Genomic DNA, 24,994 nt, shown 5'->3' on the forward strand with positions numbered 1-24,994 from the left:
GAGTGTTTTTTGCCCATTTCAGCAATTTTTATTTTTTCCCGGGGTGGATAGCGGGATGCTATGGAATGCTGCCCGCTCCCTCGCTCATCTGTGAACAGCCAGGCCAGCAACTATGCCGGTGCCCACATCACTGCCCCGTACACACTGGTGTACGCTAAAAGCCGCTCAAACGAGTAAACTGAGCCGCTTTCAGCTCAGTCGCCCAGTGTGTATGGGCCTTAAGGTGTCTATAACTGCTACCAGGATAATACACATTTCTGGAGGGTTCAATCACATTTTCCTTATTCATAGTGTTCCGCAGCTCTAACTGTTCATCAGTAAGTAGGAATCTGGGGTTAAAAATAAGTCTTTTAAAAAATCTGGTCATTTCTCAGGAACCTCGCGATTATCAACGTGGCAGAGCAAGGTATGCAGGATAATAAGCACTACTGTACTGTAATTATCAATGGTGTACGAAGTCACCCCAATTATACCCCTTTCACATTCGCTTTCACACTGGCCGCCCGACCTGGCATAATGCCGGGCGGGTGACGTCATCTGGAGGCAGGACTGGGAGATGACAGCATCTCCCAGTGGTGCATTTACAGTGCAGTGAACGGGATCTGTGTCTCGTCGACCCGGGATACCCGTTCACACTGCGCCTGGACCCGCGAGCTTTCCAGATCCAACCCGGGTCAAGACCTGGGTTGAGATCCTGGAACGCTGGACCCGAGATAATGAACCAGGACCCTTTCACACTGACTCATTTCTCGGGTTGATGCACGTTCATGTGCATTAACCCGGGAAACATTTGTCAGTGTAAAAGGGGTATTAATGAATCCCCCTAAAATGATGAGGTTGTACTCTAATGATTGTGCACATTCTATGTAATGGTAATTAGGCCACTACTTTGTATTACATTCATGTGACAAAGCAACACACAAGAGAAATCAGGTAGTGGAAGCATTTATTCAGGTTTGGCACAAAAACCCCCTTACATTTATTTGTGTATATATATATAATTTGAATTACTCTTCTACAATATACAACGTATGATAAGAATTACACCTAATTGAAAATACTCTGTACATATGGTGAATGCAATAAAAATAATTGAATATTGCTTACCTGGATGGATTAATTTATTAATGTGTATACAATGGGGATGATGCAATTAGCCACACGGTCCTGCAGCAGTAGTGCGGGTTATGTGTGTGTGATCTGTAGGTGGTGAGCGATGCTATTCTTGTCATTTCCATTTGATGCAGATACATGTAACACACAAAACTGCTGAGGAACTTGGCGACTTCTAAATCTCCCCAATGACTCAAATTCTGTATCCCAGTGTCTCACACATAACCATACCAAATTATTATTTGGATTATCTTCTGGTAGATAATTCCTCTATTCCTTAGGTTCTTCCCAATGACCACTAGCTGTGAGCTGCAATTGGCTCTGGGATAATGGAGCGGCTGGCGGGTCTTGCAGCCGGTCTTGCCCAATGCAATAGCAGCCTGTACCTTACTACAAGGAGCTAGCGACTGACCGAGAGGACAGGATACTCCTTCGGGACCTTCTTCTTAGTTCCCTACATTTCTAGGATGTTTCCTGCATGCATTTCTTTATTAGAGGATTAAACGTGTCTTTTTTTCTTTTTTTTCTTGCTTTGTCAACCTTTTGATGCACATTCTAATAATGGTATTTGGTAGCGATAGGGCGGCCATTTTGGTTGAATGGCTTAATGGAAATTGCTGTCCATTATTTTTATACCTTTTTGATAAACTACTTCTCAAAAGCAAGAGAGAGAGAGAGAGACAGCAAATATATAACATACCAACAAATCAGCTACTGTCACTTTTCAAATACTACCTGTAACATGGCAGGAGCTGATTGGCTTGTATTCTATTGCTCTCCGTGGTTTGTTACATTTTGATGGCAAGTAAACTTTTTATCCCCAGAAGTTATTTTAATGGCTGCTGGAGCTGCCCGCACCCAGAGATGGAAAGTTCTTCCTCCCTCTCTCAAAAGTTTTTAATATGGTGCAATCCCATTTTGACATGGAAACTGCCACCATGTATTACTCCTCTTCAGCTTCCTCCTCTATTATGGCATGTGTGTGTCACTGATGGTGAGGAGTCTGTAACATAAACCTCATTTGTCAGACTTCAGTTTAGTTTAAATGACAATAACTCATTAATCTGTGCCCATTTGTAACTGTCCTTCATATTATATTTTACTGTTTGTTTGCAGACGGATTTGAGATTGGCGCTGCCTGTATTCTGTTGCTGCTTTCTCCGTGTAACCCGCGTTTCTTGTTTCCTTGCTTTTTGTGTCCCGCTTTTGATTAACATTAACAATTCAATCAATATTATTGAGGAAAAAAAGTTATTTTAGTGCCTGCTTGGTTTTAGCAGAAAGGAATTGAAACTGGTCTTAATTCAATTTAGTTATGGTTGACATAATTGATGTAATAATGTATGGCGCCGCGTAATGGGCTGAGTTACACTCACAGAATACTTGCGCAGTGTAGTCATATAATCTATGTCCTACAGATACACAAAGGAAGATACAATATTACAGGCTTCATTCATGTGTAATGCCAAACAATAAGAACCACTGCTGATCTGGATGTCGCGTCTAATTGTTGTTGAGAACCCACCACGAAGCTGGAAAAAAGGTAACGTGTAAATAAAAATTAGATATAATGGGCTACATATACAATACATTCTGAAGATACACAGAAATTCAGCACATCCCTTTAAACCAGAGGGGACACATTCAGATGACCAGATAAATCCTGAAGGAAAGAATCCTGACAGGGGTAAGGTAAGTATACTTATTCCCCCCCCCTCTGTGCAGCCGTACCCCCTACCCTCCCTACTAGTGGCTAACCCCAACACCAATACCCTGGGGGCGGGGGGACACGCATTGACCCTTTTGTTTTGCTAGTGGAAATGCGTCCTTGGAAAAGATCCCAGACTCCAACCTGGGTAATTACCTGGGTTGGACCCGGGATGCTCCCAGGGGCAGTGGAAATGGGTAACCTGTTCACTGTGATGTAAAACCCGCTACTGGGAGATGCTCTCACCTCCCAGTGCCGCCCTGGCCTGCCTCCCAATGATGTCACCCACCCAGCATTATGCTGGGCCAGGATGTTAGCGGGAAAGGATTTGCAAGCCGTGTTGCACTTGGGTACAAAATTCCGGGTGTGACCCAGCTTGTCTAATGAATAAGGGGTATAAGTTTGGCATCCCGGCAGTCATGATTCCGGCAGTTGTTGGGATGCCGGCACTGGTATTGTGAACGTATCCTGACCAGAGACTAGAAGGTAGACGTGCACTTTGATACATTTGCAAAACCAAAGTACTTTATAGTGTGGGGACAATGCAAATATCACGTCGCCCCAGGTAAATTATTTTTACACCGGAATGCTAATATCTTTCCGGGACAATCTGCATCGGATGTTGCAAAACCTTTTGTTATTTTTGTTACGTTTTCATTTATACACTATTGGGTGTACGGACGAGCACTGTGACCAGAACACTCAGTATATGGATTATGCAATCTTTAGTGTCTGCGTCCTTTGTGTACAATAAATCATATTATAGCCTGCAACTGAGTGTGACACACTGTACTACATCAGGGTTGCCGACTCTCCCGGAATGGCCGGGAGTCTCCCGAAAATCGGAACCCCCTCCTGGCCCCCGGAAGGGTGGGCAACCCTCCCGGATTCAGGAGGGACCCCCCTGCGCCCCGGATCGCGGCATTAAAATGCCGCAATCCTCGGGTCTCAGATGAGGAAGCGGAGCTAAAATGACACAATCGCGTCATTTTAGCCCCGCCCCCTCCACAAAGATCCGTGAATTTGGCAGTTTACCATCATGGCGGCGGGGCTTAGTGACATCACACTTAAGCCCCGCCCCCCTGAGTGGCTGCTGGAACTCTCCTCTCCGGGCTTCTCCCTGTACTACATTTATCCTAGTGAGGCCTGGTACCCCGGGGCGAGCTCCGTTAAAAGGGGATGTGCGCGCATCCCCTTCCGGCGGCTGGCGTTTGGTGATCCGGAAGAGGTCGGCTCCATCTGTATGTCCAGCAAAATCACACATCCAGGACCGGTGAAGCTGCATCTAAGGAGGAAGCCATTGGCTTTGGCAGGCCCAGAAAACAGTGCAGAAGATCCCTGAATCATACTCTCACTGCCCTGTATTATAACACAGAGCTTATTATGTTCCTTATATCTGTGATACATGGCTAGAAATTGGATTATAATACACAACTTCCATCTCATTCATGGATGAAGATTGAATGATAAAATCGCTCTCTGTATCCTGCAAATACACGAGTCTACACCCCGGAGTATTTACTGAACAGATTTAGTCAGCGACGGATGCTGAAAGGGTTAATAGCGCGCTTTCCCTTAATCGTCATTCTTGAATCAGCTGTAATTTAGAGATGAGTGAATTTATTCCTCTCAATCAAGCCTTTACCAAATGATTACTTGGCCAATTAAAATCGCTTGTTTTAATCAGTTTAACCAAATTCACAGCAGGCTGCAATAAGGCAGAATATATCCGGTACGTGCCGTCAGGGCCATCGCAGTATAACATCTAGTCTACCCGTTCTGTGTCGGCGTGGAAGGTATTTTAATAATTAAAAGAGCAAAAAGAGATCTGTGTGGATGAGTTGTACCTCTGATGGTAATGAGCGGGACTGAGTCACCGCGTCTCCGGGGAGCAGAGTAATGCTAGCACAGTACATGCAGTGACATAACGCGTGCATTGTGCAGTAATGGGGATTATACTAACCAGGTACAAGCATTGTTGTCGTCAGTTCTGGGGTTTCCAGGAAATCCACATTAGTCCTCTGAAATGTTTTGCTGTAATTAGCTTGGAGGTGGCTGTGTAAACATCAAGCGGTTATTATGAGGACATGAATACCTTACTCTACAAAGACATCACATGTAGGGAAATGCTACAAAGTAGTTTCTGGCTTATGCTGAGAGACAGGAACAGTTTTATATAAAAGATTGACTAATTGGGAAATATAATAGGATGAGAGATTCAGAAAGTGAGAGATTTAGTAAGAAATCTCCAGTTTTGGTACTTATGTAATATCTGGGCTCACGTTTTTCTTATGAGACCGCGTCCCCTCGCGGGGCTCACTGCGCTCGCCACGCTTCGGGCACGGTGGCTCGCTGCGCTCGCCACACAATATAAAATAAACTCCATGCGTAGATGGATAGTAGGGGTATGAAAAAATGGGGTGCATTTAACATGGGAGCCCAGATAATACATAAGTACCCCAGTTTTTTTAAAGCGGCAATCATTTACACTGCAAAACCAGGTTGATGTTGCAATGTAAATGATTGCCGCGTTTAAAAAACGGGAGATTTCTTACCAAATCTCTCACCTTCTGAATCTCTCATCCTATTAAATGACACCCTAAAGGTGACCATACACTGCTGTGATGTCTTGCAGCAGTGTATAGCCACCCGATACCCCGCGAGCCGCACGGGACCTTCCACAATTTGTTGCATGCGTCCCTGCTCCCACCTGTCTCGCCACCAGGAGGGAGGTCCCAGGTCGAGTGGTCGGAAGGCCAGAAGGTCTGACTCAGGTCTGATGCGCACGGAACCGCACATCGGACTTAAGGGGACATCAAACTGGGGTGATTTGACAGGCCGATTCATTGGGATTGGCCCAAATCGGGTCCGTGTGGGAGACTTAAAGCATATTGGGCTGATTCAAAACTGTTTTCAAAGGTGGGGGAGTGCGGATGCCCATAGATTCTGAAGCGCATTTCCCCCCCCCAAGCAAAAACCTTTTGGCAAGTTTAAGACTCACTGGGGCGTTCAAATATGATGGCCAGGTGGAGGGCAGTGGCTGAGGTCCACCCAGCATTTTATAGGCATAGCCATAGAAACGCTAGGCGTGCCCCTGTGAGCGCAGGCATACTCATGCATGCACATGCTTCTCGGGGCGGGTGGCTGATGTCACTTGACGTCGGCGCCTGCCCCCAATTAAGCCATCACCGCCCAGAACAAAAGTAAGTCTAGGCTTACTTTTTTCTGTGAAGGGAGAAAAAAATGATCAATGGTAATCGACAATTGAATGATTTTTCCTCTGTGCGGCTGTATGCGACCAGATGTGTATCCGCTTGCATCATGTCGCGGGGATTTTACGCAGGCAGTGAATATATGCAGCATAGCGAGCAAGTCTGAATGACCCCCATTGCCAGTGTTAGTTTATGGCCTGATCACTGCCGCTAGAATACATAGAACGCATGTCACAAACTTTGCACGACCCAGGAAAGTGACCGCTTGCGCTTTAGAAGCCAAGTGCAGTAATATGGTTTACAGTTCAAAATAAGTATATGTTGTATGCTGGCAAATGGGAACCAGTTATTTGGGGGTAGCAGAACAGCGGCTCCCTGACACCTGGGATAGCGGAACACTGGCACAGGGACACTTCCCAGGTAAGAAAGGTTGACTTCAACAGTTCCCTACAATACCATTACTGAACAAACATGTACAGTACTTGTCTGTAAGAGTGCAAATCCTTCCATATACTTTCTAAGGGAGGATGCACATAAAATATTAACTTGTCTTTCACCTTATAAATCATCAAATATTCTTAAAGACCCTTTAGATTTGTACGAATTCGGGATAATGGCCAGGTCAAGCACACAAGGTCCTATTCCCAGAGCTGTAATAGCCCATGCTACCATGCCCCTCCCCACATTATATAACACGTTTCAATATACTGCCATACCCAGGAGTCAAACCCATAACCTGTTGCATTCCAGTCAAACATCTTACTCACTGAGCTGGTCAGGAAATGCTGTGTCTCAAAAACGAGGGAAGCTTATAAATGGAAGTAATTAAAAGAGATAATTGACAAGTGCCACCAACAGCGCCCAACGCCCTTCAGCGCTTTGTGCATTTGCACACTCTGCACCGCCCTAGTTGCATGTACCACATTTTGGGCAGCACTGGTTATTGCTTTGTGTGGCTCAGGGATACAACATACTAACGACAGAAAAAATGAGCAGTTTTACTTACTTCTTCCATACACTACTGCTTTCCCAAAACTCATAGATGATGAAACGGGACTCATTTGAAAGCTTCTGAATGGCAACACTGTGGGAGGCAAAATAATAAGTCAATACTATATAAATATAAATATTTTTTTTTGCAGTATAAAAAATATTTAATAATTAAAAAAAACATATTTTTTAAGACAATTTTATTATGATGAAAACTAGAATGCTAAATTGTGTTCAGCCTGGGTGATGTCTTCTTCCTATGTCAGTGCAGTCTCCGACGTGTTCATCCGATGTGTTTTTTAACCTTGCTGCATACTAAATAAGATTTTAAAATTGCCAAGGCACACCATGAGATCCCCAAAGGCCAAAACACATTGGCCCCCACAGAAAAAAAAAATAATAATTTTGGCCCCAATATAAAACACAATCACAATGGTCCCCACAGGTAACAAAAATAAAATACATTGGCAATTTACATGAAAAGAAAAGACCAGTAAAGAACAGTTGAACTGGTGGTGGCTGTAAACTGGTTTGGGCATCTCAGTGGTTGGAAAAACACTGTGTTACATCCATAACACAGCCAGTGGGTAGGACTGCCGTGTTCTTGGTGTTAGACTGACTGTACTTTCCCTATAGTCATTATAATGTATATGGACAACACTGGGGATAATGATGTCTAGGCACCCTACTCGGTTGCCCCTCCCCCCAGTATTTCAACAAATGGGGTTCCTCAATTAGAGTACACTTCATACAGTGCATGCGCTGGATACTAAAACATTGTGTACTCAGCCGATATATCAGTCCCATTGACCGACATATCGGAACCTGGTTACACATTAAGCCATGTTAATGAGGGACAGAACAGTTGCTGTTCAGTCCTTCATTAACAACCATGGTGTCACAAGCGATGTAGCTAGGTTTGACATTCAGCACATCCAACCTAGCGTCATTGCAAGCGACCGTGGAAGAGAATATATTGCACATACACTGAGCGATATGCGGTCCAATCCGTCAGACCAGACAATAAACACCCCTTGAGACATCAGGCCAAGCTATTCATTCATGGCCAGAACACTATCCCAGAAATCCCGGGCCTACCAAACAAAACAAGAAAAGAATACACAGCTCTCCAATCCTTACATAGTATAAAGCAAAGTGGCATCTGTCTGTCTGCACGGGGTAATCTCACAAACCGCTGGACAAATTGTTATGAACTTGTCAGTAGACGGCCAGCAGTTTCTCTGGAAGGTTTTTTTCCAAAATTTCCAAATTTGATAGCATTTTTAATGCAGCCCTGGGCACAGTCTTAAGTACTGGTTTCACTACCTGTTCTCCAGACTTCCATGTTTTAATTATTCAGCTTATTTTCATTCTGTATACTGACCCAAAAGTATTCACCCAGGCTTATTCCTGATATGTGGCTTGTTTGCTGACTTAGCTCGGCTTCCTGTCTGGTTTGGTTCTGTCCCCGGCTTGCCTCTTGATGATCCTTCAGGTACCAGATGACCTCCCGATAGTCGGGATCCCGACGGTCAGTATACCGATGCCGAAATCCTGACTGTTCAACTGCCTGACAGTCGTGATTAAGACCAACAGAGAATGTTCTTCATGGTGGAGGTCCACCACCCCCATAGTTGGAGAATAGAACTGGTGGTGAACGCAGTTTTGAGCTCCCCTGTCAGAATACCGGTGGCCGAAATACGGTATACTGACAACGAGAACCCGAGCGTCGGCAAGTCATACCACACCCGATCCATCTGTCTTATCTGGAGTCTGTTTATACCAGAGCCAACTTATTGACCAATCTTCGTACCTTACATTGTTATGTCACATCTGAGACCATGGCAGAGGAATACAACCGAGGAGGGCCTTTCTGTAGCAATACCCAAATTCCCTTGTGGGTTTTACTGGTTGAAACGCGAGGGCAATTCGTCTACATGTCTCAACTGCTACCAGCGCAAATCTAGATCGTGCAAGTGAGGACACTGAACCAGGCAGAAACTGTGCGTGTATATACAGTATATATATATATATATATATATATATATTCAGATCAATAGCTATACAAAACCCATTCAACATACATTTAAAATGTATTTATTAGAGATGAGCGGGTCCGGATCCCCGAGATCCGAATATCGGGGATCCGGGCCAGATCCAAGCCGGCTCGGGAGTTCCCGCCTGAATTCCGGACCAATAACAAGGCCGAACGTCATCATCGCGCTGTCGGATTCTCGCGGGAGCGGGATCTTATAAAAGACGCACGCGCGCCCCGCAATCTTCACTCCAATCTTGGAGAGGGAAGAGGGTGGTTGGGAAGCTCCATGTGCTCCGTGCTGTGCTCTGTGCCATGTGCTCCGTGACCTGACCTGTGCCCTCACTGCCCTGTGCTGTGCTCCGTGCCATGTGCTCCGTGCTGTGCTGTGCTCAGTGACCTGCCCTCACTGCCCTGTGTTGTAGACTTGAGAGTCAGTGACTGTTTATAGGCCTGAGCCCTGTAGTGTGATTTAACTAACTAGGTGCTGCAGTGCTCACACGCAGGGGCTGCAGTGTCCACTGTCCAGGGGCTGTACTGTGGCCCGTGCCCTGTTGTGATTTATTTAGCCCTAAGCCCTGTGTTGTGATTTATTTAGCCCTGAACCCTGTGTTTTTTGTGATTTAACTAACTAACTCAGTGCTGCAGTGCTCACACGCAGGGGCTGCAGTGCTGCTGAGTAGTACACTGTGTACAGGGGCTGCAGTAATACAAGGGGCTGTGTCCAGTGTGACAGCCTATATCTTATCCATTGTCCAGTGTCACGAGTCACTCACAACATATATCCTGTGTCCTGTCCTGTGTGACGACTGACGACATCCCGTGTCCAGTGTGACGACATATATCCCGTGTCCAGTGTGACGACATATATCCTGTGTCCAGCGTGACATATATCCATTGTCCAGTGTGACGACATATATCCTGTGTCCACTGTGACGACATATATCCAGTGTCCAGTGTGACGACATATATCCTGTGTCCAGTGTGACGACATATATCCTGTGTCCTGTGTGACGACATATATCCTGTGTCCAGTGTGACGACATATATCCTGTGTCCTGTGTGACGACATATATCCTGTGTCCTGTGTGACGACATATATCCTGTGTCCACTGTGACGACATATATCCTGTGTCCAGTGTGACGACATATATCCTGTGTCCAGTGTGACGACATATATCCTGTGTCCAGCGTGACATATATCCATTGTCCAGTGTGACGACATATATCCTGTGTCCACTGTGACGACATATATCCAGTGTCCAGTGTGATGACATATATCCAGTGGCCAGTGTGACATCTAACCATTGTGTGACGGCATATATCCAGTGTCCAGCGTGACATATATCCATTGTCCAGTGTACAGGAGCTGTGTCCAGAGGCTGTGTCCATTGTGACGGCTGTGTCCATTGTCCAGGGGCTGTGTCCAGTGTGACGGCTGTGTCCAGTGTACAGGAGCTGTGTCCAGAGGCTGTGTCCATTGTCCAGAGGCTGTGTCCAGGGTGACAGGCTGTGTCCAGGGGCAGTGTCCAGTGTCCAAGGGGCTGTGTCCAGTGTGACAGGCTGTGTCCAGTGTAAAGTAAGAAAAATAAATAAAAGTAATAAATAAAATAAAAACACATTTTTGGAGGATGATGGAGGAGGAAATAGTGGGAGTGCTGAAGCTGCTACCATCAGTCATGACAAGGCCGATACCTCTTTGTATTTGCTGTTTGGAGCATTTCTCTTTTTTTGGGATAGTTTATTAAACTGCCACTCTGTCTGCCCCTGCAGTGCCGCACTGCCAGTTTGGAAGTGTAAGGTCCACATGTATGTGATGCCCACTGCTGTCGCTTAGCTTAGTCATCCAGCTACCTCGGTATACCCTTTTGGCCCAACTACAGTAAATGAAAACAATTTTGTAAGCTGTGAAGTGATCAAAATTGACTAGAAATGAGTGGAAACTAAAGTTATTGAGGTCAATAATACTTTAGGGGCAAAAACAGGCCCAAATTCTGTTATTTTAGACATTTTTAGCATTTTTTCATAAAAATCCAGATCCAAAACCAAAACCCACAAGGGTGGTTTTGCCAAAACCAATCCAGATCCAAAACACGAAGGGAGATCCAGATAAAAAAACAAAACCCGAAAAAGTGGCCGCCGCACATCTCTAGTATTTATACATTATATTTACAAAAAAAACAAAAAACAAATGCAATATTTGTTTTAAAAAAGCAAGCCACATATACATTTTGACACATGAATTCAGCATGAAAACAAGCCCAAAAGATGCATATTGGGCTTTCGTAGGGCTAAGCTGTTTCTGTGGAGAGAGGTAGATGGTAAGTGCACCCCCGTCTCACATGAGATGCTACATGCAATGTCATCAGAGATGAATTACTCTCCTATGATGAGACGAGACAGTGACCAAGGTGGATAGTGGCCACTTCTATCTATAACAGAACAGCGTTCACAGGCTTTAATATACACTAACATCATCCTAAATCCTTGTCCCTGAGTTTCAAGATTTTATTAGTCTGTAATATGCAAACACTAGATGGTGCTGACTACACACCATAATTATCATTGCAGATGGCAATAGTGGGGACAATACTACAGCATACAGACATACTTATATATATATATATGTATGTATTCTGAAAGCATGTCTCAATGCTTTGTTTCTGAGAAGTGTGTTGTCCTGGTTCTGCTGAAACCGCCCGTCACAGGAACCGATGTAGTTGTAAGTTAACTGCTGGGATCTACAATGGTCTGGAATTTGTTTTGTAGAATCTTCTCTGTATTGTATACAAGTTTTGAATGAAATGCTCTCTGTAATGTATAAAAGTTTGGTACTTGTGTAGTTTCAAGGCGGCACTTATGTAGTCAGCGTAGTGTCCCTCTCAGCATCAGTAATGTGTTCCCGTAGTCAGCGTAGTCAGCTTGTGTCTGCGACTCTGTATACATTTGCGCCTAACCGGAGCTTACGCAGTAGGCATAGTCAGTCAGCGTTGTGTCAGCGCTTATCACATTGTGTGGGAACCATTGACCAAGTGTGGCGAGCGGATGCGATACACGTCCAGCCGACCTGTTCATACCCCCACTATCCACATTGGCATTATAAAGTATGGCGAGCGCAGCATGCCACCAAGCCCGAAGCGTGGCAAACGCAGTGCGCCCCGCGAGGGGACGTGTAAAAAGAGACCGAAGCATGGCGAGCGAAGATTACTTGACATGTATTCCACGTCCCCTCGCTGCGCTCGCCACACTTTCTAAAATCAACTCCACGCCAACATGAATAGTGGGGGTATGAACAGGTCCCCACGTCACGCTTCAGGCTGACGTGGATAGTGGGGGTTTGAAATGGAGGCATTTGCCAGTATGTAACATATAGCACTGGCAAATGTGTCCTTTATTGTGCATGAGACGCACTTGCACCCACACCCCCTCTTTGTGCACGAGAGGCGCGTGCTACCGAACCCCTAACGCTGTCCGTCTCCCTGAAGCGGACACAGGCAGGGTTGCTCAGAATTACTGAGAAGAACAAGCGTATGAGACACAAATGTGTCCTCAGGCAGATGGAGTGCAGCTCCGCCGGTACCCGCATGATCACCACTCCGCCGGAGTCGGCCAGCATAGGGGATCTGGCGGTAACCAGAGCTGTGTGAGAGGCTTGCCAGGGACGCCATGGACAGAGCTGCAGCTCGCAGGGACAGTAAAGTGACTACGCTGCCTGGTGGTGACACTATGCTGACTGCGCAGGGCTGCCGCTGGGACACTACGCTGACTACGCAGGGCTGATGCGGGGACACTATGCTGACAACGTAGCGTGCCTCCGTGAAACTACACAAGTACCAAAACTTTTGACTGTAATGCTCTCTGTATTGTATACAAGTTTTGACTGGAATGCACTCTGTATTGTAAAGAAGGTTTTGACTGAAATGTTCTCTGTTTTGTATATAAGTGGTCACTAGAATGTTCAATAGAATAGCTATCACTAAAATGCTCTCTGAATTGAATACAAGTCACTGTAAAGTGCTCTATTCTGGCAGCTGAGGTGCAGTCTGTATTGTATGCATGTCCAGTGTTGCAAGCAAGGGGATACAGCGTGGTACGGAGTACCTGTAAGAAATATGTTGTAGGTACGCAGTACCACTTACCCCCTGACCCACTGTCAATTCTATTTTTATTTTAAGTCTAAATATAATGCATCCACAGCCCGCCCACCCCAGCGTTATGATTGGTGCTGTATGCAGCTACCGGCTACTGCTGATTTCGCCTGTCACACTGACAGGCATCAGCGGCGCTGACAGCATGAAGAGCAGGCTCCACAATTGTAAGCACAAGCTGCCCGGCTCTCCCCCAAGCAAGAGCCAACCCACCCCCAGTCATTCCCTGTTTCTCATTCCCCGTCTCCTGATGCCACGCCACTATTGTCATTTAGTCACTCCTCTAGCTTTGTGTGACCATGCCCCCTCATGACACATGGCCACGCCTATTTTTGGCGGCAGCTATCCGTACCACCAAGAAAAAAAATTCTACTTGCACCACTGTGCATGTCACTAGAATGATTTCTTTGAACTTCCTGCTACAATACAGCTGAAATGGGCCTGTGTTTTATTGGATTGTAGATGACTGATTTTTATATCTCATTTGCTTTGTAAATTTAGGCCCACATATTCTTTTAACGATGTCTATTTTTTTTTTTATGTACCCTTTTCCACTGCTATTCTTGGTTTAGAAAGTTGACTTCTGTGCTACACTGAATAACATATCGTCAAAGACGTGAACATGGGTGCATTCACAGGGTAAAAAGTGGCATATACCGGTGACTGGCATCTGAATCATGCCCTTTACCAAGGTTATGATGGCTTACAGGCTTCTTTATATAAACATTTGTGACAATATTCTTCCATGTTCTTTCTATTTCCGCAGGTCCAATAGCATAGATATACAAGTTAGAAACCTGCAGGTATATAGATTACCAATATTTACCACAGGGAAAAAAACAATCTGTTACACAGAGACACAAGACTTCCCCCTGGACTGCATCTCAAAGACATGTCTTGTCCATAGCCCTGCCTTGCAGCTGCAATAATCAATTACATATCAGAACATATCAATGTGAGAATCTCCCACAGACAGTATGGTTCAGATGTAAAAGCCTTTTAAAGCAATGGGGGTCATTCAGAGCTGATTGCTGTTGTGCGAATTCGCAAGATGATCAATTATTGAATGTATCCGCATAGTATTTTACAAATGGTAGCGCACACATGTGTGAGGCCGAACAGTGACAAAAAATGGCAATTTATTTTTTTCCGCAATCCCCTCACAACTTGACTGACAGGAAACCTTCATTTCTGGGTGTCACACGGCTGTTTTCTTTGAGTGTCGGGAAAACCGCAGGTGTGCCCAAGCGGTTTCAGGGAGGAAGTGTGACCTCAGCTCTGGCCGTGATCAGCCTGATTCTGTTGCAGAGTTGTGGAAGGGTTATGGTGTGTACACATGGCAGATATGCCGTGCTATGCGAGTCCCGATATGATTGTCCCAATACCAGATGGTATCGGGACTCGCATAGCACGGCATGCTGCAGAGGGACAATTTAGACTATATAGTGCAGATCTGCCCTCAATATATCGCTGTGGATTTGCGCTCACTCGGGAGCGCGCATCGGCAATGCATCGGGCTCGTTAGCCCTAAAAAGCCAACAATTAATATGCAATATGGCTTCCGATGTTCACTATATCAGGAATATCGGAAGCCATATCGCCCCCGTGTGTACACACCATGCACACTTCTTCAGACTGAAAAAAACATTCGATGGTGAGTTGCAAATGGATTTGCCGCTGGCAGGCGATCATTGATATTTGCAGACATGCACAGGGCGGGATTTCATTCTGTAGGGAGGTGTCTATGTGATTGCAGGCCTCTATTCTTGGTGAAGATCTGACACATATTTAGACATGCTTTAGGTGAGACTGTACCATCTGACAGCGGCACTATGGGACCACTTCCACACTGCCTCACATTTCCCCTAGTCTGTAAGAGCAGTGATGCCATAGCAACTACCATTACTGTATTCCCAACTTTAGCTATGCATTAGGAAGTGCATAGGTAATATTTTTCCACAGAGCAGCAGCAGGCTGTGAAAGGTACTGAGCCAGATGCACTAAGCGTCAAAAGTGATTAAATGGACAGTGATAAACAGCCAGCCAATCAGCTCCTGCCTGACATTTTTCAAACGCAGTATGTGACATGGCAGGTAGGAGCTGATTGGCTGTTTATCACTATCCATTTTATCACTTTTGAAGCTTAGTGAATGTGGCCCCATATCTGAAAAATTAAAATGTAATAAATTCTTCAGCATTTGAGAGAAATGTGAAAAGCGGAGCATATGTGTTATATTAAATCAGCTGCTGCATGCTGGTCTCCCAGTTGTATATCAGTGGGACACCCCATGTGGGACTTACAAGAAGATGGAGCACATTGTTGAAATTAATAACAAGGCTTAAATAAAATATCAAACATTTTTCAATAGGAGATGTACAAGGTCTTTATATCTTTGTACAAAGTTTGGAATATGGACACTAAAGGCACTAGAAGTGTGGGTTAGGGGGTAGGGTTAAGGGCTAGGCAGAGAAATACAGTAACACCGGAGGATCGGAGGTCTGACGATCACATGACCACCAGGACATGGACTATGGGCAGTATTCAATGAGAAAAATTCTCTGTGCATGGCGAGATATTTTTTCTCTCACCATGCACTCGCCCTGTTCCGGAGGGCTCGCTGCCACTCCTGCTCCCACTATTCAATGTGGTTAAGACTCGCTGCCACTCGCGGCGAGTCTTAACCCCTGCAGCGGACGAGCCTCCGCGGCAGGGAGCTGGCAGGGAGCCGGGGGACGGTGGCAGCCAGGGAGATTAAAGTCTCCCTGGCTGCCCCAGAACATATGTGGAGGGGAGGAGGGCTCCCCGGGACCCAGGCAGCACAAGCTGCCCCCCCCCCCCCTATAGCCAGCGGGGGACCCAGTATTCACTGCACCCGATTGTGCATATGCAATGATCGGGTGCAGTGAATATATGAATATCTAATGAGCGGCTCGAGAGCTCCGGCCCCCTGCTGGCTGCTCTGTGTAAAAAAAATTAAAAAAAAATAAATAAATTAAAATATTAAATATTTTTTTTTTATTCAATATATATTCATGTGCTATAAGCACATGAATAAAAATAACATGCCCCTTCACAGAAAATCTTGATTTTTTGACACCAAAAAAAAAAAAAAAAACCTTTTAGTTTAAAAGTTCACATTCCAGTTCTCCATGAAAAGATGGAGAATTGCTACACGGAGAGACACGGCAAAAATCACTTAAAAAGACGGCGAAAATATCACATTGAATAGGGTGGTTCACATTTGGAGAGCAAAATAGCACAAACTCGCCATAAAACATGGCAAATTTTTCTCATTGAATACTGCTCTATGCCACTGCAAGTAAGTCACTGGGCCTTAGAGGTGATATGTCACCATTCTATTGTGTTGACACTTCATCACTGGCTACATGATGAATGTCATATTATATTGGGGAGATTGGAAAATAGCAGTCTAGTGACATTAATCCCACAGTGTATGGACAGGTGTCATCCCTTGGTTCCCTATAGGTTCCAGGAGAAGCGCGTAATGGAACATTAATCCCACCTGGTCTTGCTCATTTTAGGATATTTCCAGTGTACATATATTGTGTGCTTCGTGTATAATGTGTGGCCACCTCCACAGTAACACTGGTACTGGATTTGCCAAAGAGTTATTGCTAGGCTGCGTAGGTCCAATCCCATCAGCCTGTTCCCAAGTAGGGCTAATTGGCTAATAGTGCTGGACTTCCAGAGGACCGGGCAAACTGTACAGGATGTGATGTTCATCCAGAGAGCAGTGGGCAGAGTGCACCACCATGCTAATCCCATTCCCCAGCATTTCGGACGTTGTCAGATGATTCATTCTGTGAGCTTTGATCAGAGGACACTGTGGATGGCTGCGCTGGCAGTGGGTACAGATCTGATAGACTGTAAGCAAGTGACCCTAATCTGCACTGTGCAACTCCAGGGTTACCCCTAATGGGGTGGTTTAATGGGGGACAGTTCCCATGAGCAGTGTCTGTCTACTCCGCATGCCCAGATCTTCATTGTGTATGTTCAAAGCCTAGCAAACAGGTAGACACCGCCCACCGCATGCAGGCCCCCTCTATCCCCCGCCACTAGCATGTGAGGGGATGTGTAAGCTAACACTTCCCCTGGCATGCAGCTGCAAGGAGGAAAAATCATGGTCGCCGGCCATCAAATTGATTTCTCCTGCCTTTGCTAAGAATAGTCAGCCTGGACCGGCTTTTCTAGTGCCCGCAATCCGCTGAATTTAGGGTGGACGCTGACATCATAGACGCTGACATCATGTGACGTCAGGCCCAAGCAGGCATCAACACTCCTGCGTCTGCAGGGATACGCCCATCGTTTTTCTGGGCACTCTCATACAACGCTGGCCGTTCCCCTGCTTCCTATCCCTGCCTGCCCCTCCTTGAGCAAGCGGGATTTGCACATGTGCATATTCGCCCCCGCTATGAGAGGATCTGAATCGGCCTCATAATTATATAGCCTATGGGTTTAAGATCTGTGGAGTGGGCCCCGTCCCTACACCTATAATAGATGCGCCCATGTCCCCATCGGTCCAATACCGTGGCTGCTTATCTATATCAGTGCTTGGTATATTGCTCCACTCTTAAACCTACAATCGTATTTCAAAGTTAAGATACAGCTGTATTCATATTACATAGGTTCCATAATCTAAAGCAGGGCTGGGCAATTGTGGCCCTCCAAATGTTGAGGAACTACACATCCCAGTATGCTTTGCATTAGTTTTGCGATGCGGCCATGCTGAAACTGATGCAAGGCATGCTGGGATGTGTAGTTCCTCAACATCTGGAGGGCCGCAATTGCCCAGCCCTGATCTAAAGGGACGCCACCTAGAACCCATCCCTAAACAATTGTGACAGCTGGAGGTATGGAAATACGGTGCTGGCACTCCCAATAGTAATAAATAAAGAGACAAGTGTAATAATCCTATAATATACTTACTGTAAACAGCCTGTCTGAGCCGACACGGATTCTACGTAGTGTTTCAGAGAAAGGCGGAATTCATCGAGCTCCTCTATTAGCACAGATAACTGCCGCTGCACAATCATTACGTGCTAAGGAATGCAAGGAGATTGACAGAATGTGACAGTCAGACAAAGACACATCCAGTAATCATGCACAGATTGTTAGAACAGGCTCTGACAGAAGACAAAAGCATTGGAGGATAATTCCATGCTCCGCACCGACACCCTTATATATATATATATATATATATATAGATTTTAGAATCCAGAAATCAGCAATGTTCTTAGAATTTAACTCTCCAATTCACCAACAGCTTAATCCAAGGATATGTCACGATGTCTACAAGCATTGGGTCAACACCATTAGGTCGACATGCATTAAGGTCCACATGCAGGAAGGTCGACATGACTGACGATCAACATGGGTTAGATCGACATGAGTCATTAGGTCGACACAAGCATTGGGTCGACATGGGGAAGTTCAACAGTCAAAAGGTCGACATGGGGTTTTTCACATTTTTTTGAGCCGACATGCAGTATTTCATGTCCTACCATCCACTAGGGCGTGGTGGGAGAATAAAACCGTGCCTGAAGCATGGCAAGTGCAGCGAGCCATGCGAGGGGACGCAGTGCTACGTTTCAGTGTCCATGTCGACTGTGTCGAAATTCGGAACTACAATTTTTTTGAAAAACCCCACGTCGACATTTTGAATGGCGACCTTCCCCATGTCGACCTAATGTGCATGTTGACCTAATGACCCTGCCGACCTAAACCATGTCGACCTTCAGTCATGTCGACATTCCTGCATGTCGATCTAATGGTGTCGACCTAATGCTTGTCGACCAACATGCTGTCTACCCAATGATCCATACCCTTAATGCATTAATCCACATTGCTTGCCAAAGAGGGTAAATTGAGTTTTCATAAATCTCCCTCTTAGATTTTTAGAACAGTATCTAAAGTTCATCTTGCCCAGAAATTACTATTAACTGTATTTTGCAGAGACCGAGATGCACCACCTGTGGTACTTCCCGTCATGGATGAATGTACCTTAACCGTTCATTCATATAGGGTTTTTTAAACTGTAAGAAGAGCTGACAGTAGCGGTGAGCATTCAGAATGAACTCTGGATCACTAATGGCGTACTTCCTGTTGCGTTATGCTGATGATCTGGTTGGAAGCTGGTAGGTGTGTCACACCTTTGACAAAGTTGTCAGAGAATAACGAAACGCGTTAGGTTGTAGCTGCATGCTGGACACTGGACTTTTGATCGCACATCCCACTTGGACCAGCTCCCCTACAAATTTTTCATCTTGGATCCCCTAATTGCTTTACATCCTCCAACTAGACACTTCAATCCGGGACACCACCACCTGCTCATTATTGCAGACAGGGAAACCTGATCCTCATGCCATCAGGAACAAGCTATTGGGCCTCCAGTCAGGTTTATGGACACTCACAATACCAGTTTCCATATGGATTACAAAATGGGAGACCAAGTCTAACCATCAGAAGGGAGCACTAATAGGAACAAGCGGCACTGACAATAATGCTGTGTACACACGGTCCGATTTCCTTTCCGATGTTGACGATATAGTCAACATCGGATCGGCATCGGATCTGAATCGGATGCAGATTGCAAGGGTTTTAACCCTTGCGATCCCAATCCGATCCCGATGCGCGTTCACGTATCGGAAGCCAGAAAGTCTTGGCTGCCTTGTCTATATAGTGCAGATCTGCACTATATAGTCAAGATAGGATGCAAATCGGATGTGCCTTAAGATCCTATCCACGATCCTATCTGATCAGATCGTGGATAGGATCTTAAGGCACATCTACCGTGTGTACACACCATTAGAATAGCCTTCCACTGTCCTTCCAACAATAATTTTATTTGTGCATGTTATATTTTATATGTTCCTTAACAAGGAGAATCTTTTATCTTATATCATTTATTAATTTGCAAATTATTTGTTTATTAGATGTTGCTTTTTAAATAAATTAAAATTTTTATATGTGATACCCAATTTATCATTTATTATATTCTGTTGTGACCTTTATAGGCAAGCGCTCCACCACCATCTTTGTTTTTTTGTATAGATCTGGCCCAATGACTGCAGTGCGACTTCAGCTGACAGCTGGCATACAAAAGTTGCTCAGTATAGGATAGTAAAACCTCCTTGGCACTTTTGATTCTCAAACAGCCAACATAAGTCGTTTTCAGCCAGCACAGATATAAGAGAGAGAGGCATTAAGATGGCTGGAAAGGGAGCACAATAAGCCAAATAAACAACAATTCCTTAGCGCCAGACGATGCTGGAAATAGACGACTGCCCTTCAATTATTTATATTTTTCCTCCAGGATAACAGCGGTTTGCCGCACAAAAATAGTTCCTACTGTAGGTTTCATATGTGAATGGAGTACAAATATCTACATCTGTAAAACTCTCTAGTCTGCAGATCACTACATAAATAACTTCTAGGGAGAAAATAAAAGTACACAACGAAAATAAAGAAATGCACAAAATAAATGTGAGAATTGTTTACAATGTGCTCTGTGCAAATAGCTGACTACTCGCTAGACTCAGGGCGAATCCAAATAGTTGCGGTAATTTACTGACTCGCCTAGGGCTATCCTATTAGCTCGGCAGTTATCAGGGAATATGTTTTGTGGGTCTCAGGTGCACAAAACAAAGGGGGTAATTGAGAGACCTGACCGCTGGGACACTTTTAGTGCTCCATGGGCCCCTGCTTGGAATACTGCATATGTCTGGGGTTTATTCAGAGGTGGACAATGATGACGGAACTATGCACAAGCCACCGAAGGCGTTTACTATAAAAAGACGCCCACTGCTGGTTTCCCTGATCCACTGCTGCGTCCGAAAATGAAATATCAGATCAATTGCATAAACATTGCCGGCCCATGAGACATCTGAGATTGTTTCAATTTTTGTCTGAAATAAATTTTGAGTTACCCGTAAACCCCCTTGATCCCTGCAAGTGGCTCAAATTATACCAACAATAATAATTACATCATGTAGTTTCAGGGACAGAGCGGAGTGGTTCTGTGTCATCTGTCAGTGCACTGGACCAGAGAGTAGCTACCAGGAAGAAGAGACAGGAGCTTTTTCATAAGGGTGGGAGAATGTGTGCTTAGAAAGTGCAGTACTGATTCTATTATGTTTGTGTATTTATTTATCATGGTATGTTTACCTCTTTCCTGACCACTTATTTATATTACTTAAATGATTGACATAGCCTATACAATAGACCATCTATAGCTTTAAATATTAATAATGTATTCCATACAGTATCCATAGTATAAAAAGACCAATGTTTACATTAATGTCCATGGTCATTACTAGGTTCTTCCACCACTCCTCCAGACTCCCACTTCTGCATACAGATGGAGCCTTCTTCAACTAGCCATCTCTGGATAGCCATGGTGAGCCATGGCTCACCAAGGCCTATTGTTCTCAGCTGCAATACAATACATAGAACAATACAGTAGGTGATTAGCATAGGATTAAGTCCGACAGCTCTGGCTCACTTAAACCTATTAAAGGGCTAGATGAGGATGGCTCTATCTGTAGTTGGAGATTGTGGACTTCACTTGGAAAACCCCCTCTAGAAATCCTTTGTTTGCCAATATATAATTCTGGTTCCTGTAGTTATCAATAACTTGTTTGACCTGTAGTAATATTATAAATGTTGTAGAAATATATTAAAGTATATTTTTATCCTTGGGTTCCTTGTTAGGGAGCTGTCCAGTGCCCACGAGCCCTCCGTGTGTGTGTGGTCACCATACACTGTAAATTACCCCCAGGGAACATTCACAAAAAAAGCAATTTGTCAAAATCCATGATTTAGGTCTTCTGGGAAAGTTCTGAAACCGCCATATTCACTAAAGGCAAAGCGATTGCTATTAGCGCTCATATAAAATGTTGATGGGTGGATGGGTGAACAAAATTTCTTGACATGGGCAGCTGGTCACCATTATCATTGGCATTAAATATTGTTTTCACGTCAGAAATAATTTTTATATTGGCCCCATTAACATTAATTTAATAATTTCAACTAATTGTAATTAATTAATTCATTATATTGGTCTATTAATGTCATTAAACTGCCCCCCCCCCCCCCCAACACATTTATTATTTTATCCTTGTATAATAATAAGATTTCGGTAAGAAATAATAATATCTGTTGACATTTGAACAGTAAAACTTTTAAGGAACAAAACATCAAAGGTGAAGCAGAAAGAAACATCTAGAACACTAGTTTTGAAAAGGTCACGAATCCCGAGCAACTGCCGTGTTCTCCGGAGAGTTCATATCATGCTTCGTGTGCTCCAGGCTATTCATTCATATCATACAAAGGCCAATGTAGGAAAGGCCATCCAATGTTCTCATACAAAGTAATTGTTTCATCAGGCACTTATCACACACATAATAGGGTCAGTCCTATTAGGTGCAAGTAGGATAGCCAATTCCGGGGCATTCATTTCAATCCCGGGATTCGGCATTGAAAAATGCTCATTCCCGAGATCCCGGGATTGGCTTCCCTATTAAAAAAAATATGGGATCGCCCATAAAACGATGGGCGTTCCTTGCTCCAGCCCCCTGCCCACCCCTTTCCCGCCCCTGACAGAACGAACACCTCGGCAAATGTGACATATTTGCGCATGTGCAAACCCCGACCATCGGGGACGAATTCGGACCCGAGCGGTCAGGTATGAATCAGCCCCGCAATCTGTATAATAAGGCACCAATGTCAAAGTAAAACATCTGCAATGTGCATTAGATGCAACACCTAAAGTGAAGTACAGAACTGTGTTCCTCCCCGAAGGGCTGACTCCCGCTGGACGTCTCGCGCAGTATTGAGTATAGGCGCTAGAAGAGGACGCATCTATATAACCAAAGCAACAAGGTGACCAATATATACTATAAAATATCGGGTGAGATGTACTAAGCCTTGAAAAGTGATAAAATGGAGAGTGATAAACCACCAACCAATCAGCTCCTACCTGTCATTTTTCAAACACTGCCGGTGACATGGCAGGTAGATGCTGATTGACTGGTGGTTTATCACTGTCCATTTGATCACTTTTCAAGCTTAGTACATCTGGCCCTCAATCTCATACTCAGTGAGCTCTGAGGTCAGAATGTCCCGACTACATGAATGAAAATTCGGTCACAAAATGGAATCAAATATTAATATTTCCCATTCGATCCTATGAATTCATTTTAATTGTCTTCTCTCATTTGCAGCCCAAAAAAATCTCTGTGAGTAGTTTGAGAAAACAAAAACAATGATTAATTAAAGTGTGCCGTCGATGTCTGAAATGCCACATTTAGAGCTTTCACTGATTACGTCTTAGCACTTAGCTGGGAAAACATAACCCAAATCAATGAATGACTTACAGATTGTGTGCTTCCATCTAAGATCTCTTCCTCCAGGGGCTCCAACTTCAGGTCCTTCAACAGAATAAAACATAACGAAAACTACAGTGTGATAAAGGCAGAGTCTTATAATAAATAGAAATGTTTTACATTCAGGGCCAGTGAAAGGTTTTTCTGCACCCTAGGCAAAACTTCAGCTTACTGCTCCCACCACCAACCACAGACCAATACCGACTACCCAGAGCCTCAGGTGACAGTGTGGAGTTGGTGTCTTAGGAGTTTAACACCTGCCGTTTGCATTAAAACTCAACAAGGATGGCTCTATAAGGGGTACATTTATAAAGATGGGAGTTCTATTGAAGATGTGATGTTGCCCATAGCAACCAATCAGATTCTGTCAATTATCTTCCAGCAGGTGCTAAATAAATAAGAATTATAATCTGAGAGGTTGCTATGGGCTTTATCCCATCTTCAATAGAACTCCCATCTTAGTAAATGTACCCCTCAGAGTAATTCTTAGTTTTGTGAAAGTCAGGGGCACCCCTTATATTGGGGAGCCCCAAGGCATCTGCCAAAAGCTGCCTGATGGTAGAGCTGGCCCTGGGTGTATTTCAAAAAGGGTGGCAAATCTCGGATCGGCAGGATCCCGGGATTTGTCCCCAAAATGTCCTGGATTTCAATCCCGGGAAATGGAGGATGAACATGGAGGATTAACAAATATGTTCCAGAATATACAAGAGAGTACAATTACACTATAAAGAGAAATTATATATTGATAGTTTAGGACACAGCGCCACCTACCTTCACCCCGTGTATAGCTTTTCATGTCATACTAAGGGGGAGATTCTCTAAGCTAAAAATGCGGTAAACACCCTGTTATCTGAGTTTTTACTGCATTTTGGAATGCTCTAAGCATCCCCCGCAGGGTTACCGCGACGGGGGGGCATCGCCAGAAAAATCTGGCGAAGCCCCATAGAACCTATGGGCTTCTAACACGACCCACTGCCGCCCCGCACTGCCCCCCCCCCCTCACCTGTGTCCGGGCAGCACAGAGATGTGCTGCCCGGACCTATGACCTTCTACTCCCTGCACTGTGATCCTCTTCTGGGTGCAGGGAGGAGGAGAGCCCGGCGTAGCAGCGCCGGGTAAGGGAGGGAGGGGAGAGCCGCTGACTCTGACCGCAAAGGACAGCTCTTAACGCAAGAGCTGTCCTTTGCCATAATTATCGCATATGTTAGATCATATACGATAATTATGTTAGCGGTAGCCGGCGATGGGCAGCGGTAAGGGGGCGCGGATGTTAGAGCATCCCCCCCTTAGCCTGCAACTGCTGCTAATTTCCAAGGTTGCCTCTGCTAACTGGATGAGCTGTCAAGCTAATGGTCAACGTCAATATTATATTGATTGATTTTAA

The 24,994-nt window shown here is 44.8% G+C and overlaps 1 protein-coding gene across 1 annotated transcript in view; it reads right to left on the reverse strand.

Moving 5' to 3' along the window:
* Positions 1 to 929: 929 nt before the first annotated feature.
* Positions 930 to 24,994, reverse strand: part of NECAB1 (N-terminal EF-hand calcium binding protein 1) — a 207,254-nt gene continuing 183,189 nt past the window's right edge. The window contains exons 9-13 of the mRNA XM_083187086.1: positions 23,602 to 23,655; positions 18,155 to 18,267; positions 7,040 to 7,117; positions 4,785 to 4,876; positions 930 to 2,645 (exon numbers count right to left, since the gene is read on the reverse strand). Of these exons, the coding sequence (XP_083043212.1) occupies positions 2,617 to 2,645; positions 4,785 to 4,876; positions 7,040 to 7,117; positions 18,155 to 18,267; positions 23,602 to 23,655 (366 nt within the window). The 3' untranslated portion in view covers positions 930 to 2,616. The remainder of the gene's footprint in view (positions 2,646 to 4,784; positions 4,877 to 7,039; positions 7,118 to 18,154; positions 18,268 to 23,601; positions 23,656 to 24,994) is intronic.

Source organism: Crinia signifera, chromosome 5 (genome assembly GCF_055691185.1).
Source record: "Crinia signifera chromosome 5, ASM5569118v1, whole genome shotgun sequence".
NCBI classification, from domain to species: Eukaryota; Metazoa; Chordata; class Amphibia; order Anura; family Myobatrachidae; genus Crinia; species Crinia signifera.